Raw genomic sequence first — 19,805 nt, 5'->3', positions numbered from 1 at the left:
ATTTACACAAACTCCCTCTACACCAGGTCAAATCATAAAAGGATCAACTGAATCAGCGTAAATGGTGAATATAAGAGGTAAGTGTGTTTGGTGCTGTTGGATAAAGCAGGACCAAGATTTAGGGATTTCACTATTGATCGTAATGGCAGCAGAGTTAATCTAGTGCCAAGTGTTTTTGTAAATCCCACCCATATACTGATGAACTGATTTCAGTAAACAGAATTGCCAAAGGGCTTTTTAAATTGTATACAGGCTCTGTGTAAGACAAAACTTTTTTTAAATGTCATGTTATTATTATTCCTTTGATCTTTAAAAAACATTGCTCTTAGTGATGGAGAGTAATGTAGACAGATCCAAGACATATCACTATAATATAAACCTGAAAAACTAAAGATTACTTTATTACATTAAGCAGACATTAACAGATAGCAAATGAAAAAAAAGGGTGAGATTTTATTTTTAATGGTCTTAAAATTATACTCACTGCTTGTAGAGGACATGCGGCTGTACTCAGACCTGCAAGACAAAAATCTTAGTTCAGCAGAGCTGTACTATATTTCAATCTTTAAAAGATCATATACAAATTTGGCAAAGGAAACTATAGACTTAATTTAATTTGCTTTAATCAGTCAAACTGCCTAAAAACTACATACCGTTATTTTTTTATGGTAACATAACTCAATATGGAAAAGGTTTTTGAATGTGTCCTCAGAATAGCTGACATTTTGCAGGAATGTTTAAAATATCTATAGAGACTATGCAACTAGGGAAGCATTTTTTTTTTGAGGCTGCAGCTTGTTTTCCACTACTGCTGGATTATGATCTTCTCTATCCTACATCTTTAATAGCTCCAAAAATGCTTTGAACCTGTAATTTCTAATGTGCATTATATGGATAGAGGAGAAATTGAATTGTGCTTTACACAAAGTTTGAAGGAAGCCAGAAAATTGATTTTAGAAATACGATTCATTGAAGAATGGGGCTTTTACCTTTTGGAGAAGTCTTTTCTGTCTCTTTTCCCCCTTCTTTATAATGTCATATCTCAACAAAGCCTCAGGCTATAATTTCCACGATAGTTGTTTTCATTTTATTGTCCACAACAACTAGTGCTGTTCAGTATTTTGAAGAACTCTAGGTAGTTAATTTTGCAGCTGTTCACTATATAACTCTGAACCTTTGAAAATGTTATTCATTCCTTAAGGGGCTAATAAACTTTTATGGTCACCAATTAATCTGAGATTTCATTTTACAAATCAAAATATAAGTCCCTTTTATTGTGACCCAGGGCTGAAAGTTTCTAAAGGGATTTTTCATGGAAATTGCAGGGTGTTCACAATGTGTTGACAGCTCTCAATTTTGTGATATTTGATGTTTTTGTTAAAGCCCCAGGTCCTGGAAGAAAGTGAGTATATGAGGCTTTCAGCTTTATTTATTTTTCAAGAAAAGTAAATTCCCAGCCCTCATGTTTTCTGAGGAAAGCTTAAAAAGTTACTCAAAAGACTCAGAAATGAGAAGACATGTGACATGCACTGATAACTTGCTCATGGAATAAACAAATAACCCCTTTCGCCTCCAAAACAGTACCTTGAGGCCTTTTTCTAATAGAGACAGCTAGTTGGAGTACTTGAGTTCTATAACTCTTGCAAATATTTTAAGCCTTCTAGGTGTTATACAAAATAATCCATCACATAAATGTATACAAATTAAATATAGAAATACAAATTTCCTAAGCCATTTAGCCTAGCTTCCTGGAATGTAGTTTTGTTATCATTAGTTCAGGTTCTGAATTTGTTCTCATCCCCATTTTAATTGTTCTAAGTAATGTGGCTTCTACCAACTCTTCCACGGTCTGTGTTCTGAACATAGAGTAGAGAGGGATGCAAGAAGTGACTAATGGAGCAACAGCAGCTGTTATAGAGCTTGACCTATGCTCATTGAAGTAATTGGCAAACCTATTATTGATTTTAATGGCGACATGTCAAGGCCAGAGTCTCACACAGAACCAGGGACAGCAGGGGTGCAAGTAAATAAAATTTCTTACTGGTACCGGAGGGGGGGGGCACATCAACTAAGAGGGGAGACCATGTGGCTTCCCCATGTGATCCCTCATGTGAGTCCACCCTGCCCTCAGTCTGGAACCCACATGCTCTTCCCTTCCACTCCACATCCCACATTATGTGGGGAATAAGGGGGCTGGAGGCAGGTGAAAGATGCTGGCGGTTCTGCTCCTTTCCACACTGCCCCTCCCAGGCCCTGCCCCTACGCGGCGCAGCGGTGCCGGTGTACAGGGCTGGGGACAGGGGGCAGATTTGGGAAGGGACAGCAGGGAAAGGAGCAGAACTGTCAGCAGCTCTTCTGGCAGCCATAGAGCTCCCAGCCCTGCCTCCAGGCCCCAGCACTGTATACAGAGATGCAGCAGCCAGTGAAGGGGCTGGGAATGGCCAGCAGGGAATCCTTCTGGTAAGCCGTACCGGCCAAAAATAACTTGTTGGTTTGGCCTACCAGGCCTACCGGCCCACTTGCACCACTGGGGGACAGAGACTGGACTTTGTAGCAGCCATTGCTCCCACATTTTGTAAATGAAGGATGTTATCCTCAGGGTACATCTAGATTGTGGATACCCTCGGTACATCTAGACGGGGCCAAATGGCACAAAAGCCTCTTCCGGAAAAGCTATTGGAAAAAGCTACACAAATTGCAGAGAGCAATTTGCGTAGCTTTTTCCGAAAAAAGGCTATAGTGTAGACCTAGCCTTAAAGGGGGAAGAGAAATTCAGGCAAGAATAGGTAGGAAAACACCTCTCCCATACAGAATAATTTTCAGAAGGAGGTAGTGGAGTAACAAAGGCTCTGAAGCAAGGGGGGGAGGGCCTGTGTGTGTGTGTGGGGGGCGTCTCTCTCTCTCTCTCTCTCTCTCTCTCTCAAAGTCTCTTTCCCCAGGCTTCTTTATACTGCTCTCCTGCTGTTACTCCCTTTGCTTGCCCAACACTGGCATGATGACACCTATAGGGCTACGTCTAGACTGGCCCCTAATTCCGGAAAAGTCATGCAAAGCAGGTAAGTCAGAATAGGGAAATCCACGGGGGATTTAAATATCCCCCGCGGGATTTAAATAAACATGTCCGCCACTTTTTTTCCGGCTTGGGGAAAAGTCGGAAAAAAGTGTCTAGACTGGCGCGATCCTCCGGAATAAAGCCCTTTTCCGGAGGATCTCTTATTCCTACTTTCAAGGATTCTTACTTTTATTCCGGAGGCTCGCGCCAGTCTAGACGCTTTTTTCCGGCTTTTCCCCAAGCCGGAAAAAAGCAGCGGACATGTTTATTTAAATCCCGCGGGGGATATTTAAATCCCCCGTGGATTTCCCTATTCTGACTTACCTGCTTTGCATGACTTTTCCGGAATTAGGGGCCAGTCTAGACGTAGCCCTATTGTACTGAGATTTTTCCCTCTGCATTTTACCTATTCTTTAACTTCACAGGTATGCCTAAAATATTATTTTCTTCCTTAAATAAACAGTTGCTAAACAGGTACATCAGGGAAGAGTATGGCATAGTGATTTAACTAGACTTATGAGTCAGGAGAACTAGGTTCTCTGGCTGATTGAGACTGGCTTGCTGTGGGGTCTCTGAGCAAATCACTCAGGGTATGTCTACACTACCCCGCTAGTTCGAACTAGGAGGGTAATGTAGGCATACCGCACTTGCAAATGAAGCCCGGGATTTGAATTTCCCGGGCTTCATTTGCATAAGCGGGGAGCTGCCATTTTTAAAACCCCGCTGGTTCGAACCCCGTGCAGCGCGGCTACATGGGGCTCGAACTAGGTAGTTCGGACTCGGCTTCCTATTCCGAACTACCGGTACACCTCTTTTAAAAATGGCGGCTCCCCGCTTATGCAAATGAAGCCCGGGAAATTCAAATCCCGGGCTTCATTTGCAAGTGCGGTATGCCTCCATTACCCTCCTAGTTCGAACTAGGAGGGTAGTGTAGACATACCCTCAATTCCTATGGATCAAATTATGATTTCAACTACATTGGTATAAATCCAAAGCAACTCCACTGACTTAACTGGATTTCCACCAGCGTACCAGAGATCACTGCATTAGTGCAAATCAGAGGTCTCAGATTCCTGGCCTGTGGAACATCCCCAGAGTGATTCAACAATACAGCCAGGAGATTGCGTGTCTGTTACCAGCCCCCAATCCCTGCCCCTTCTTACCATTGCCCTGCCCTCTCCCCCATGGCACCCCTTCTTCAGGATGTGGCTTCAGAGATCACAGGGGGGACAGGGAGTCTGGTGCTACGTGACAGCAGTGGTCATACCCCCCTACGCAGGGCTAGATTACCCAATAGGCAGACTAAGCACGTGCTTAGGGCACCCAACAAAGCAGGGGCACCAAAAAAAAAAAAAAGGATTTTTTTGGGAAAAAAATTGATATTTGATATTTCAAAAAAAGCATCGAAGTAGTCATCATGGGAAAAATCAGAACTCCGCAGAACGCTCTTTTTCTCAGCTGAAAAGAATAAAAAACCCTCAGAGAACAACAATGTGTCAGGACAGACTTGATTCACTTACCCTATTGTGTATGGAAGCAGACATGCTTCGTCGAGTCAGCTTCGATGAACTTACCCAGAATTTTGCAATCAGAAAATCTAGAAAGAAGCTATTTTAATTTCAGCATACATGTAAGTTGTGTGTCATTTCGAAAAATAAAATTTTATTTTACGGTATAGTATTGTTTTTATTTTGAATTACATATGGGAGGGCACCATGATCTTTTCAGTGCTTAGGGCTTCTAAAGGTCTTAATCCGGCCCTGCCCCTACGCTCCCTGCGAAGCAGAGTGCCCTGGGTGGATGCATTTCTTCCACTGTGCTCTGCTTCTCCCACGGCTCCTGTCACCACTGGGAGTGTAGAGGATGCAACTGCTGACACCATGTAGTAATAACCACCCCAGACAGTGCCTGAGGGGAAAAGGCAAGGTGATGGTGGAAAGGGGCTGGGTTTGGGGAGTGGTGACAGACAGTCCCTACCCTGCTCACTGGTAGCCTTGGGGCAGATTACACAATTGCTCCAACTAGGGATGGCCCACAGGTTGAGAGTTTGAGACCCCTGGTATAAGTAATAACATGTTATTTCAATTGAATTAGTTTGGATATCTACCAAACAGACTGAGGTCAGAATATTACCATCTGTGTCTTGGTTTAACTACTACAAAGGGATGCTTATTAACATTTTAATGGTTTTGGAGAGCCTCTGATGGCTGTATTATTCTGGAGCTTCAAACAGCCATCACTCTTTTAAATAGAGTGGAATAGCAATAATCACACCATTATATGCCACATAGCTTCTGGTGTATTTCTCAGGTGGCTGAAAGCACAATACTCACCTGCCTAGGATTTTGTACCTTGTTCTTTACATGGTACTGCACAATACGCCACAAGAATGAACCACTAACTAAATAATACACACACTGTCCTGGATTAGTTATAAGTAGATGTCAGTACATATCTCCCTACCAGCAAAATTTAGCCATTGAAGTCTACTTAAAAATTGCTTTCAAGGACCATATCTATAATAATACACAAATTTGCAGGGTTCTCTATTGAGATATGAGAAATGAACTGAGAGCACGGTGGCCTGGGCTGGCTGCGGGTAGAGGCTGCTTCAGCAGCAGCCCCCATCTGCAGAAGGGTCCCAGCTGCACTCTGGGATCCCCTGTGGACAGGGACTGCTGGACCCAGTGCAGGCCAGGACTGAGGAAGGCCAGCTCAGTCCCGGCTTGTGCCCGGTCTGGGAGCTACCCCAGCTACGGCTCTGTAGTTTAAATATAGTAGGAGCTGGGCAGCCTGCCCGCCCAGGTCTTACTACATTTAAACTGCAGAGCCGCAGTGGCTCCTGCTACATTTAAACTGCAGAGTCACAGTAGGGGTAGCTCCCATACCCAGCATGAGCTGGGACTGAACGCCTTTCCTTATCAACTAATCCTGTAGTCAATTGAATTCTTATTGACTACATGATTAGTGACATATCCACTTCTTAACCTCCCTAATTGTAAGTGGGGAACTCTCACTGAGCAAGTGAGCTAGATTTCAGAAGCTGGGCTCCAGCAGAAACATATACCGTATTTTCCGGCGTATAAGACGACTTTTTATGCTAAAAAACATCCCCCAAAAATCGGGGGTCATCTTATACGCCGGGTATACAGGCAGTCCCCGACTTGCAGGTACGAACGGGGCTTTTCTCGCCCCGGAGGACACAGACTGCGGGACCTCGCGGTCCCGCCGCCCGTGTACTCCGGGGCGAGAAAAGCTGCCCGCGTCTCCCTGGTCTGCAGACCAGGAAGACGCGGAGCAAAGCCGCGGAGGGGCTCCAGCAGCGGGGCAGCCCAGGCGCGCCTGGGATGCCCCACTGCCGGCGTCCTCAGAGGCTTTGCTCCCGGTGTCCCTGGTCTGCTGGAGATGGTCCCCAGCAGACCAGAGGCACCGGGAGCAAAGCCTCAGAGGCGCGGGACCCCGCCGCTGCTGCGGCTTTGCTCCCGGTGCCTCTGGTCTGCTGGGGACCGTCTCCAGCAGACCAGGGACACCGGGAGCAAAGCCGGGGAGGCGGAGGGGCGCTGGGGCGCTGCCGGTTGGCCTCTTAAGAAAATTAGGGGGTCGTCTTATACGCCCAGTCGCCTTATACGCCGGAAAATACGGTACTATTTTTAGCCCAGTAACATGAGCCCCACAACCTCCACTCACTTGGCCCAAGCTTATGAGATTCTCTGCTGTGTTTTTATTTTCTGTGTATATGTAAAAATTCTTAAGTGAATATCTGTAACCTCATGGAACTATTCATTTTATTTTTAAGTATCATGGACTGTCTGAAGATTAACATAAAATAGATTATTTGAAAGCAGAATTAACATAATCTAATATTTTAGATGTTTTTTTCTGCTTGCTGTTTTACATCCCTCCAACAAAAATATTTTGTATGTACAGAGCATTTTTTTAGTTTATTCTCACATTACTTTATAGCCACTGCAGCCACAATAAGCACCACAAGAAGACAGGGAAGTACTTTACACTCATTTTACAGCTAGGTAAACCAACGCACATAGGAACTAAATGACTTATCCATGATTACATCGTAAACCAGTGACAAACCATGAGTAGCACCACTACATAACTGTAATGTAGTCAAGAAGTTGACATGTAGTGATCAACTTTGAGAATACAATGATGAGGGATGTTTATAGAAACATTTAATACAAAAAGCAACAATGCAGCCAGGTGAAAAGTGTTCATAATTTGTGAAATGTACTTGATATACATTGCCTCCTCATCATCTAAAATAAAAAAGACACCAAATAGGTTGGGTTTCTCCATGTTAACACAAGCATTGCTACATACCTAATTTAAAGTATCACCCAGCAATTCCTAGTTACTACTGTTTTTCTACCTCCCAAAATTAGGCAAGTGCTTTACAATATAACAAGCAATTGATTTAATTCAAAATGTAACCAGGAAGACATATACAGTATAAGCAACACATTTATCTTTTATCTATACAAGAAGTTATAATTGCCTTTCTTCTCATGTTCATAGGGGTTTTTTTTTCTCTGACTTTCACTAAAAAGGTTAACAATTAATTCTTTGAACTGTAAGTGGAAAAGCTCCTTAAAGTTGCAATTTCTAATAACTTCTAATTAAAGAATGGGAATATTAGAGCTTTGAATATATTAGTAACATTAATATCTCAAGTTTTCCTATGCATTAAAAAACTTACTATAGATCTCAATTCTGCATTCACCGAACTCAACTGAAGTTTTACCATTGACTTTAAAGATAGCAAGAATAGATCCCGGGCATTAAAAAGTATACAACAAATTCTAAAATTATTTGAAAAGATAATTTTGTGTTGCAAAATATGTGTTGCATGGAAAAAACAGTACTTTATGGCTCATATAAAAGGTCACAGATCATAAAATCACCATGTATTATTTTTAGTAGAACTAAGACAAAGAAAACATATTATTGTAAGTTACTCTTTCAGACATTTCAGTGTTAATTTTTTATTTGCATACACATTTATGTCATCATCTCCCTTTATTTGTTGCTTCCCTCTCCCTTCTTTCTAATTAAAGGAGAGGTTACATGCCTGAAAAAAGAGGCCATACACTGTATATTTCTCTATATATACATATGCCACTTTCCTCAAGAAGAAGGAGTGTTTTTAGCTCTTAGCTTTGAGGGAAGAGAAGAGTGTTCAGTAATGATTTTGAAAATCCAGAATTACATTGTTCTGAGAAACAGATACATTTAGTTTAGCCAAAGGTGATGTTGGAGCTCTTTCAAATCTCATTAATAAATAGCCAATACAACTTAATTGGTTTATATGTTCTGTTCTCTTTATTTAGGCACTTGGCAACTCAGCCCAATCCATTCTTATTGGATTCAGTAACTTAAAATATAGCATTTTTTATCTGCTTTTCAACTTGATCAACTGAAGAACACAGAGTAGCACAAAGATACATTCAAGTGGATTTATAAAGTGATGGTTTAAAACTGGAATCAAACTGCTGCAAAATACTGCGCCTACTACTTTGTCTGCTATCGTGGTTAACAGTAACATCAGCTCAAAAATACATTTTATGGAACTACTTCATAAATTATAATTGTAGTTAGTTGCTATATAACAGTTTTGGCAATACATATATATATAAAGGCCATGCTTGAATAGAGATGAAAATGGTTCACAAAGCTTGGATTTGCTAGAGAGTCAACATACTATTATACACTAAAAGACAGAAAGAGGCCACTCAATGTAATAATAAAACTGCTATTGAATTATTTTGACAGTAATTCTAAGAACACTTTCACAGTATGATTGCTGAATTTTAAATAGGTGTCAATTGGTTCTTTCTCATCACTGAAATAGTTACATAACAAGGAAATCTGCTGAGTTTTTGCAATACTACTTGGGAAGCCATTATGGGTTTTCTATAAGAATAAGAAGGAAACAATACGAAATCCTTGATAGAATTAAACTTAATATAATTTTGACTCATCATATGGATATTTTAAAATATTTTTCAGTTTTTTAATCACTTAAAATGTTTTCATGATTCAGGGAAATCATTGGTGGAGTCAGCCAATAATGGCAGCCCCTGAAATTTTTAAAACAGTTAAAACTTTATAACCTTTAAAACACAAACTGTCAACTTTGTATGTCAAAACATGCAAAGTAAATAGAATAATAGAATCATAGAACCATAGAGCTGGAAAATACCTCAGAAAGTCATCAAGTCCAGCCCCTTGCTCTAGGCAGGACCTATCCCAACTAAATCAACCCAGCCAGGGCTTTGTCAAGTCGAGACTTAAACACCTCTAGGGATGGAGACTCCACTACTTCCCTAGGTAACCCATTCCAGTGCTTCACCACTCTCCTAGTGAAATAGTTTTTCCTAATATCCAACCTGGACCTCTCCCACCACAACTTGAGACCATTCCTCCTTGTTCTGCCATCTGTCACTACTGAGAACAGCCTTTCTCCCTCCTCTTTGGAACCTCCCTTCAGGAAGTTAAAGGCTGCTATCAAGTCCCCCCCTCACTCTTCGCTTCTGCAGACTAAACAGACCCAACTCCCTCAGCCTCTCCTCATAGGTCATATGCTCCAGCCCCCTAATCATTTTCGTTGCCCTCCGCTGGACCCTCTCCAATGCGTCCACATCCTTTTTGTAATGGAGGGTCCAGAACTGGACACAATACTCCAGATGTGGCCTCACCAGAGCTGAATAAAGGGGAATAATGACATATCTGGATCTGCTGGCAATGCTCCTCTTAATGCAACCCAATATGCCATTAGCCTTCTTGGCTACAAAGGCACACTGTTGACTCTTATCCAACTTCTCATCCACTGTAACCCCCAGGTCCTTTTCTGCAGAACTACTACTTAGCTGGTTGGTCCCCAGCCTGTAACAACGCTTGGGATTCTTCCGTCCCAATAACCTTCAGTCAAACTCTAAAAGGCAAAGCAGGAAAAACTTGAGAACTTTTCTGTAAATTTCTATTATTGATGAAAATTCTCTCTCAACAGTTTGTGTATGTATGGTGAAATCAACATTTACCGATAAAAATCTAACCCTCAGAAGCCTAAATATGGACAATTTATTTGGTGACTAAACAGAAATACAAATGTATTGCATATAACTGTATCATGTGTCTCATAGATTAATATCTGCTCAAGATAATAAAATAATGAAAATGCAATGACCTGTTTCTTCTGAAGATATATTTTAGAGTAAAGCATAATAGATGATAATTAAAATTCCCCAAAAAAGCGCATTCTGCTAAAGCTACATGTTTCGGTGTCAGCAGTGTAACAGGGATGGGACACAAAATCATCAACATTAACAACTCATCAATATCGGACATAAGCAGCTGTCATGCTGATCAATAATGTCTAAAGGCTACCTAAAGGCCATCTGGGGCAAATCCTTCCAAGTGCCCCTTCAAACAAAATACAGGTTTTTCTATTTTGGAAGAGCATGGTAAATTAAAAGTGACTTGACATGTCAAGGATCTTCTGAACTTTGACCCAAGTATGAATTAGTTGATTATGTTGTTTTCCTTTTATTCACATTCCAGAATCCTAGAGGGTGAAATGAATAACGTGCTGCCTAACTAATAGAAAAAAATGTGGATTTTGTCCTTTATACTGAAAACAGAGATTAGTCATGTGAACAATATTATAGCTATTTAAGGTGAAAGGAAAAATAGCCACATTATTAAAAAATATGGAGAAAAATGTGTAATTTATAACAAAGATATTTCATTTTGCTCATTTGATTATAATGAATACAAAAGGAAATGATAAACCTACTCCAATTTTCAGCTGAACCTTTTTTAAAAACCTGTAGTATTATTTTGAATTTTTTTATTCTGTGCATAAGAACTTAAGAACAGCCATACTCAGTCAGAACAAACGTCCAGCTAGCCCAGTATCCTGTCTTCCAACAGTGGACAATGCCAGATGCCCCAGAGGGAGTGAATGAAACAGGTAATCATTATGTGATCCTCTCTTGTTACCCATTTCTATCTACAGGGAAACAGAGGCTAGGGATACCATTTCTACCCATCCTGGCTAAAAGCCACTGATGGACCTAATCTCCATGAATTTATCTAGCTCTTTTTTTAACCCTGTTAAATCCTGCTGTTCACAACATCCTCTGGCAAGGAGTTCCACAGGTTGACTGTATGCGGCATGAAGAAAAACGTCCTTTTGTTTGTTTTAAATCTGCTACCTATTAATTTCATATGGTGACCCCTAGTTCTTAAATTATGGGAACAAGTAAATTATTTTTCCTTATTCACTTTTTCCACATCAGTCATGATTTCATAGACCTGTATCATATCCCCCCCCCTTAGTCTCCTCTTTTCTAAGCTGAAAACTCCAAGTCATTTTAATCTCTCTTCATATGGGACCTGTTCCAAATTCCTAATCATTTTGTTGCCCTTTTCTGAACTTCTTCCAATGCCAATATATCTTTTTTGAGATGAGGCGACCACATCTGTATGCAGTATTCAAGATGTGGGCTTACCATGGTTTTATATAGAGGCAATAAAATATTCTCTGTCTTATTCTCTATCCCTTTTTAAATGATTCCTAGCATTTTGTTTGCTTTTTTTGATTGCTTCTGAACATTGAGTGGATGTTTTCAGAGAACTATCCACAACCACAATGACTCCAAGATTTCACTCCTGAGTAGTTATAGCTAAAATTAGTCCCCATCACATTGTATGTGTCGTTGGGATTATTTTTTCCAATGTGTATTACTTTACATTTATCAACATTAAATTTCATTTGCCATTTTGTTGCTCAGTCACTTAATTTGGTGAGATGTTTTTGAAGCTCTTCACAGTCTGCTTTAGTCTTAACTATCTTGAGCAGTTTAGTATCATATGAAAAGAGCTTTTGACAGCACTGCTGGCAGAATCAGTTTCACTGTTTTATCACACTTTCTGTCTCATACATGAGCATAAGGACCTGGCTCTCATACACTGCAGAGAGTATAATTCACTAGAACAAGATCAGGGTGCCTCCTCTTTCCCTGAACCTTGCCATGGGACTCAGAATAGTAATTTGAATGCACGGACTGGTGCGGGAGGGAGAAAGAGAGAAAGCTTCTCTCTTCTTTGTTCCTCAGACTCCTGAATTCAGCCAGGGACCAAGGTGATGAACAGGAATGCTCGACTCCTCACCTCTTTAAATATGGAAAGGAAGCATCTGTTGTACACATAGACAACCATAAGCCACTCTGCAGGTTCCACACTAGAGAGAAAAAGACTAGGCGAGGAGGTGGTACTGACCTAGGAGGGAAGGGTGGAGAGAGAATACTTTTAAGCCCCTTTGCAGGACCCAGAAAATATCTAGCACAACTGAAATATGATGGAGAGATGGCAGCTTTCTCTGGTCCTGTTGGAGCCAGAGGATGAGCAGGACCAAGAGACATCAAGGGCTAAAGTCTATGCTCTCTCTCCCTCAGTCTAAAAAGAGGAGGGAAGTGAGACCAAGAGATTATAAGGGTGTAAATCCCTTGTCCATGGCTCCCTCCACAGGAGTTCCACTTGAGGAATTAGCCGTCCTCCCCACAGATAGCCAGATGGCAAGAGAAGACAGCAGCATCTGAGATAGAGAATTTCCCCAGCAGCCTGCTCTCTTCTGAACTGAACATTGCATCAACAATGGATGAGAGTAGGAACAGAAGGGGACTTGAAAAAAAAATTGTCTTGTGAGCAAAACACTAGACTGAGCCTCGGGATAGTTGGGTTCTATTCAGAGGTGAAAGTGGGCCAGTATGGGCTGGTACAGCATACCAGTAAGCATCGGCCACTGCTCCTGGCTCATACATGGCTGATGTTAAAATGTTCCCACACTAGCACTTTAACATCACTGCCCCTGTTGCTCCCCTGTCTTTGCTGGTAGGATCCAGCAGCGCTGCCAGATCCTATTGGCAGGGCGACCAATGAGGGAGGAGCAAAAAGGGGCAGCTTCTCTGAGCCACAGTGATTTAAAAGGGTCAGGGTCAGGAAGCAGCGCCTTGGGGTTGGGGTACTTTGCTTGCTGCTGCTATAGTGAAGTAGAGCGCAGCAGGCCAGGAGAGGGTGATGGGGCGAAGTGGAGCAGGCTGCTGGATTGCTCCAGCTCCCACCATTCCAGTGAGTGGGGGTATGTGACCCCTGCTGCCACCCTGCCAGGTCTCCCAGGTAATTCCACTGATCCCATCCACAGGATGGCTGAGGTGGTGACTACGGGGGACCCCAAAGTGTGGAGACAGAGGCGACCGCCCTGAACCATCTTATGGATGGGATGGCTCTGGCTCTGATCTCCTGGCTTCTGTTACCGCACCAATGGTGGCTGGAAGCCCCATGCCCTTCAAATCACAGCTGGAGCCCCACGGTTCCCAGCTGCTGCTGCTGCTGCTGCCATGAAAGGCAAGAGCTGGCTGGGGGGTTGGAGGGATCTGGCCCCAGCCCTACCCCTTCCACTAGAGGCTCTGCCCTTTTTGGGGACCAGAGCCACCTCCCACCTTGCCAAAGACCACAGTCCACTGGTAAATTCTGGCAATTACTTTCACCCCTGGTTGTGTTCCTGATTCTGCCAGAACCTTTCTGTGTAACCTTGGCCAAATCACTTGGTAGGCTTTTTGATGCCCCACCTGTAAAATGAGGATATGATGATGAGGACAGCTGGGTGCTGTGAGGGTAAATTCATTAAGATTGTGTGGCACTCTGATTCTCTGAGGCTACATCTAGACCGCTTTCCTTTTTTGGGATACTGGAGGTATCCGAGAAAAGCAACATCGCGTCCAAGGAACACATTTAAAAACAAAACAAAAAAAGAGGACGTGCTCTTTCGCCATCCCTGTAAACTGCGTTCTACGAGGATAAGGGATGTGTCAAAAGAGCATTTTACTTCAACATTTGGCTCCCTGTAGAAAAAGCCTCTTTCAAAAGAAAATCTGAAAAAGATACGCAACTTTCCAATATAACATTGCAGTGTAGACCTAGCCTGAGAGAGAACTATTTCCTGCTTCCCCATGACACTACAGAGGAGGCTTAACAGGTGGAGCAACCCTCCAAGTCCTTTGGGGAGCTGGGCAGGAGGAGGCAGCAGCTGGAAGGAGACCCCTTTTTGCCTGCAGCTGTTCCTAGTCTTGTACACAGTATATTTGAGCTCCTGTGCATATCCCTGGAGAGCTCCTGCTGTGCGCTTGCAGCCTCCCTTGTCTGTGTGGGCCTCTCACACAGCACCACTCGCATACATGCCAACAAGGAGCCGGGAGGACTGAGGTGGGCACTTGGGGTCAGCATCGTGTAATGATTATTGGTGACTTATTACAGATATGTCTTTTGTGTGCGCTCACCAGGCCCGGATTAAGATCTTTAGAGGCCCTAAGCATTGAAAAGATCATGGTGCCCCCCCCATGAAATTCAAAATAAAAACAATACTATACCATAAAATCTCTTTTTTTTGTGCCCCTGCTTTGCTTGTGCCCTAAGCACGTGCTTAGTCTGCCCATTGGGTAATCCAGCCCTGGCGCTAACTGAAAGCCAAACCTTGGGAGCAAATACCCTGAATATTTAGGACTGAGTCCAGATTCAGCTCCGCTTTTTTTCCAGCCGGCAACTGAACACTGACAGTACAAAACTTCACTCAGCAGGCAGCCACAGAACAGACTTTGTATGTGTGTGGACGGGGTGGGGGGCAGCTCCGGACCCGCGGCTGCCTCTTGCAGCAGGCACAAAAGAAAGGAGGAAGCCGAGAAACGCAACAAGTGCGGCAGCATCTCGGCCCCTCTGGCTGCGGGAGCTGGGAAAAGAAACCCAAACCAGCAAGACGCAGGATTAGGAGCGGATCCCCCCCCCCCGACCCCATCTGCCGCCCAGTGGTGGAGCCGGGCGGGACAAGCCGCCTTCGCGCCTCCGCGAGAGCCGAGATGCCCAGCCGCTTTCTAGCGCCCGCGGCGGCAGGTGTCACTAGAGGGGAGGGCAGGGGAAGCGCCACCACCCCCGGGCCAAGCAAGGCGGGACCGCTCCCTGGCCAGGCTCTCCCTCCCCCAGAGCCTGGGCTGCGGAGCCGGCTTCCCCCAGCCGGATCGGGGCCCCCGCGCCCACCCCGTCCTGCGCCGCCTCCTCTCTCCCCAGCCCCTGCGCTGCCCGCGCCCTGCCTGGGACTCACCCGCCAGTCTCGGCTCCCGAGTCCACGCAGTCATCCTCGCCGCCCGCCTTCCGCTCCATGGCAGGCGTCAGGGCTGCTCCATCCCCCGCCTCCTGCCCGCGGCTGGCTGCGGCCGCCTCCCGCAGCCCCAGCGCCCTGGGTGCGGAGCCAGAGCTGCGCCGCGCAGGCCGCCGGGCTCCTCTCCGCGGTGGCAGCCGGAGCGTGTGCGGGAGCCTGCCCGCCCCCCTGCCAGCCCCGCCGCCGGGTGTCAGCGCCGCTCCTCTGGCCCGGCCTCCTCCCCGCCTTTGTGCGCGGCTCGCCCCCCACGCACCCCCCAGTGGCCTGCCCGCTCTACAGCAGCCACGCGCTCCTTGAGAAGGGGCGCAGCCCTACTGGGGAGAAGGCCCCACGCTTTGGAAGTGGGTCTGTCTCACAGGTGCCATCATCACTGATAAAAGCTCCCCACCAGGCCCTCTTAAGCACATCTATGAGTGTCACACGCGCTTGGGAGTACATGACACAAATTCTATATCCAAGGAGCCATCCTGCTTAATTCCAGTGGCTGTGACTGAAGTTTGCCTTCTCCCCTTTCCCCCTCTTTTGCCGGTTACCAGGAGCTACCTTTCAGTGACCTGGGGTACTTTGAGATCTGCTGGGATGACATGGAAAGGATTATTGCCAGGGCTTTTCAAAGGATCAAGGGCATGTCTACATTAGGATGTTTTGTCAACTTAGCCATACTAGTTAAAGACATAACTTCCCTGTGGTGAGCACAGTTATGTAGCTATAAGGATGCTTACATTGAATGGTAGAGCTTATTCAGGTTTAGGAAGTGAAATAAGTTATATGGGCATAAGGCCCTTTAAAATTGCATATAGGTTAGGTGTACAGCAGTATAATGATACTAGTTACAAAAAATCAGCCTTAAAGCAACATGTAACTTCTCTAGTGTAAAGCCTCAGGCTGTGTCTAGACTACAGGCTTCTTTAGGAGGAAGCTTTTTTCGGAAGAGATCTTCCAAAAAAAGTCTTCCGAAAGAGAGTGTCCACACTGCAAAAGTGCATCGAAAAAGCAATCTGCTTTTTCAAAAGAGAGCGTCCAGACTGAATGGATGCTCTCTGGCATGTAAGCTGTGATTGCTATGGACGGAATGGCCACCGGGGCACCTGTGTTTTTTCCTCTTCTTCCAAAAGAACTCCCTCTTCCCCATCCACAAATGCCTTTTTGCAAAAAAGCTCTTTCACAAAAAGGCTTCATAGAATGAGGATTACCAATGCCAGAAAAGCCCCTCTGTTCTTTCGATTTTCTTGCAGAAGAATGCAATGGCTGTGTGGACGTAAGGGAAGTTTTGTCAGAAAAACGGCTGTTTTTCCGACAAAACTCTGTAGTGTAGACACACCCTCAGAGACTTTGTCTACACTGCATGCTTATTTTGAAATAACTTGTTATATCTAAATAACAGAGTGCGCATCTACACAGCAAGTCCGTTATTTCGAAATAATTTCAAAATAGTGGGCTTCTTACTCTGACTTCGGTAACCCTCATTTCACGGGGAGTAAGGGAAGTCGAAGGAAGTGTGTTCTTCCTTCAACTTCCTGTTGGGTAGACAGTGACAAAAGCCAAGTTAAGCTACCTTGACTTCAGCTACACAACTAACATATCTTTACTCAACTTTAGACAGCAGTGTAGATGTACCCAGAGGGTTAGCTGTGTTACTCTGTATCTGTAAAAACAACAAGGAGTCCTGTGGCACCTTAAGGAATGTCTGCACTAGGAAATTATTTTGAACTAAGGGTATGTCTACACTACAATGTTAGTTCGAACTAACGGACGTTAGTTCGAACTAACATTCATAGCCGCTACACTAGCGCTCCGCTAGTTCGAATTTGAATCAAACTAGCAGAGCGCTTAGTTCGAACTAGGAAAACCTCATTTTACGAGGATTAAGCCTAGTTCGAACTTACTAGTTCGAATTAAGGGGTGTGTAGCCCCTTAATTCGAACTAGTGGGAGGCTAGCCCTCCCCAGGTTTCCCTGGTGGCCACTCTGGCCAACACCAGGGAAACTCTATGCCCCCCTCCCGGCCCCGGAACCCTTAAAGGGGCACGGGCTGGCTACGGTGCCCGTGCCAGGTGCAAGCCTGCCAGCACCCAGCCAGCAGACCCTGCAACTGGCACGGCACAGAGCCACCCATCCGATGTCCCCCAGCCCACCCCCTCTTCCCGGGACCAGGCTGGTGCAAGAGGCGGGCACCTTCCTGGGCTAGTGCGGACATCGTGGACCTCGTCCACGATCTCCGCACTAGGCACAGGAAAGTGGCCGTCTAGGGCAGGAGAGCTGCCAGCCTGGCCACCCAGGAGCAGGTGTGCATGAAAATCAAGGGGGTCCACTGAGACCCCCGACCCTGAGCCCTGAGCTTACAATGGCCGTCCTGGGTCAGACCAAAGGTCCATCTAGCCCAGTAGCCTGTCTGCCGACAGCGGCCAACCCTAGGGACCCTGGAGGGGATGGACCGAAGACAGTGACCAAGCCATTTGTCTCGTGCCATCCCTCTCCAGCCTTCCACAAACTTTGGGCAGGGACACCACTCCTACCCCCTGGCTAATAGCACTCCATGGACCCAACCTCCATGACTTGATCTCACTTCCCTTTAAACTCTGTTCTAGTTGTAGCCTTCACAGCCTCCTGCAGCAAGGAGTTCCACAGGTTAACTATTTGCTTTGGGAAGAAGAACAACTTTCTCTTACTAGTTTGAAGCCTGCTACCCATTCCTTTCCTTTGGTGTCCTCTAGTCCTTCTTTATGGGAACTCAGGAAGAACTTTTCTGTGTGCACCCTCTCCACCCAACCCCTGCTTTTAGAGACCTCTATACTGTCCCCGCTCCATCTCCTCTTTTCTAAGCTGAACAGTCCCAGTCTCTGTAGCCTCTCTTCATCTGGGACCTGTTCCCAACCCCTGATCATGTTAGTTGCCCTCCCCTCTCCCAGCCTTTCTCTTCCCCTCTCCCACCTCCTTTTCCCAGTCTCCCCCAGTTTTGTTCAATACAGACAGAGTCAATGTTGGAAGAAACGTTATCTTTATTTTGTACATCAATAAGAAGGGGGGCTAGGGAAGGGTAAGTGGAAGGAGGTGAGGGAGGAATGGGGTACGAGCCCCCGATGGGGAGGACTGGGCTGGCTCTGCGGGCTTCTGGGGGTGGAAGCTCTCCTGCAGCCCCCCGATTGCCCTCTCTCCCCAGATGGCAGCCTGTGGCAAGTGCAGCCGGTCTGATGGCCGAGTGGTGTGATGTGCCCAGTGTGGGTACTCCGGGCAATCCAAGCCAGGACTGCTTTGCAAGCGGGGCACCCTGAGAACTGTCTGTCCGGGGTGGGGGTCGGGTCCCTTTAAGCGCAGCCCTCGGCTAGCCTGAGACAGCAGCTCCATGCTCTAAGTCCTCCTCTGATGCCCTGCTGGCACTGCTTCCGGCCATCCTTAAGCCCTGTTCAGGGTCCACTCAATGTGGACTTGCTAGTGTAGCGCCTATGAAAGTTAGTTCGAACTAACTCTGTAGTGTAGACATACCCTCAGAGCCACTTGAACCCACATTGCACTGTGCCCCCACTCCCTGCCAGCAATTAGCGCTGTTTGGATTGCACTGACCAGGGCTCGTGGGAAAATTTAAAGTGCCTAGGGCTTCAGTCACTGCTGTTGCCACAGTAGCAGCAGTGGTAGTGGTGGCCAGGAGCCCTGTGACCTTTTGACTCACCACACCCTGGGGGCGTTGTCTCTTTTGTCCCCCTCTGTTGGTAGGCCTGAAGGCTTATATACAATATAAGCTCTGTTCACTGATGTCCCCTTCCCCTTCCACTGAGTTAGTAAAAACTAGTTTGGATAAAGTATCAGAGGGGTAGCCGTCTGCAAAAGCGATGAAGAGTCCTGTGGCACCTTATAGACTAACAGATTTATTGGAGCATAAGCTTTCATGGGCAAAGACCCACGTCATCAGATGCATGTAGTGGAAATTCCAGAGGCAGGTATAAATATACAGGCATAAGAAAAGAGTTCCAATCAAGAGTAAGGCTAGAGATAACGATGTCAATTCAGTCAGGGAGGATGAGGCCCACTTCTAGCAGCTGATGTGGAGGTGTGAACACCAAGGCTGTGTCCAGACTCCATGCCTCCGTCGACGGAGGCATGTAGATTAGCCACATCGGAAGAGGGAAATGAAGCCGCGATTAAAATAATCGCGGCTTCATTTAAATTTAAATGGCTGCCCCGATCTGCCGATCAGCTGTTTGTCGGCAGATCGGGAGAGTCTGGACGCGATGCCCCGACAAAGAAGCCTTTCTTCATCGACACAGGTAAGCCTCGTGAAACCAGGTTTACCTGTGTCGATGAAGAAAGGCTTCTTTGTCGGGGCATCGCGTCCAGACTCTCCCGATCTGCCGACAAACAGCTGATCGGCAGATCGGGGCAGCTATTTAAATTTAAATGAAGCCGCGATTATTTTAATCGCGGCTTCATTTCCCTCTTCCGATGTGGCTAATCTACATGCCTCCGTCGAAGGAGGCATGGAGTCTGGACACAGCCCAAGAGAGGAGAAACTGCTTTTGCAGTTGGCCAGCCA

At 45.5% G+C, this 19,805-nt stretch overlaps 1 protein-coding gene across 1 annotated transcript in view; it reads right to left on the bottom strand.

Annotated features, from left to right (window-relative positions):
• FAM124A (family with sequence similarity 124 member A) overlaps window positions 1-15,427 on the bottom strand; it is a 66,267-nt gene extending 50,840 nt beyond the window's left edge. Inside the window, exons 1-2 of the mRNA XM_075919087.2 lie at window positions 15,222-15,427; window positions 485-516 (exon numbers count right to left, since the gene is read on the bottom strand). Of these exons, the coding sequence (XP_075775202.1) occupies window positions 485-516; window positions 15,222-15,280 (91 nt within the window). The 5' untranslated portion in view covers window positions 15,281-15,427. The remainder of the gene's footprint in view (window positions 1-484; window positions 517-15,221) is intronic.
• Window positions 15,428-19,805: the final 4,378 nt, after the last annotated feature.

Source organism: Pelodiscus sinensis, chromosome 1 (assembly GCF_052426305.1).
Source record: "Pelodiscus sinensis isolate ZL-2025 chromosome 1, ASM5242630v1, whole genome shotgun sequence".
Taxonomy (NCBI): domain Eukaryota; kingdom Metazoa; phylum Chordata; order Testudines; family Trionychidae; genus Pelodiscus; species Pelodiscus sinensis.
The sequence above is the reverse complement of the archived record's forward strand: the minus strand, read 5'-3'. Positions and strand labels throughout refer to the sequence as shown.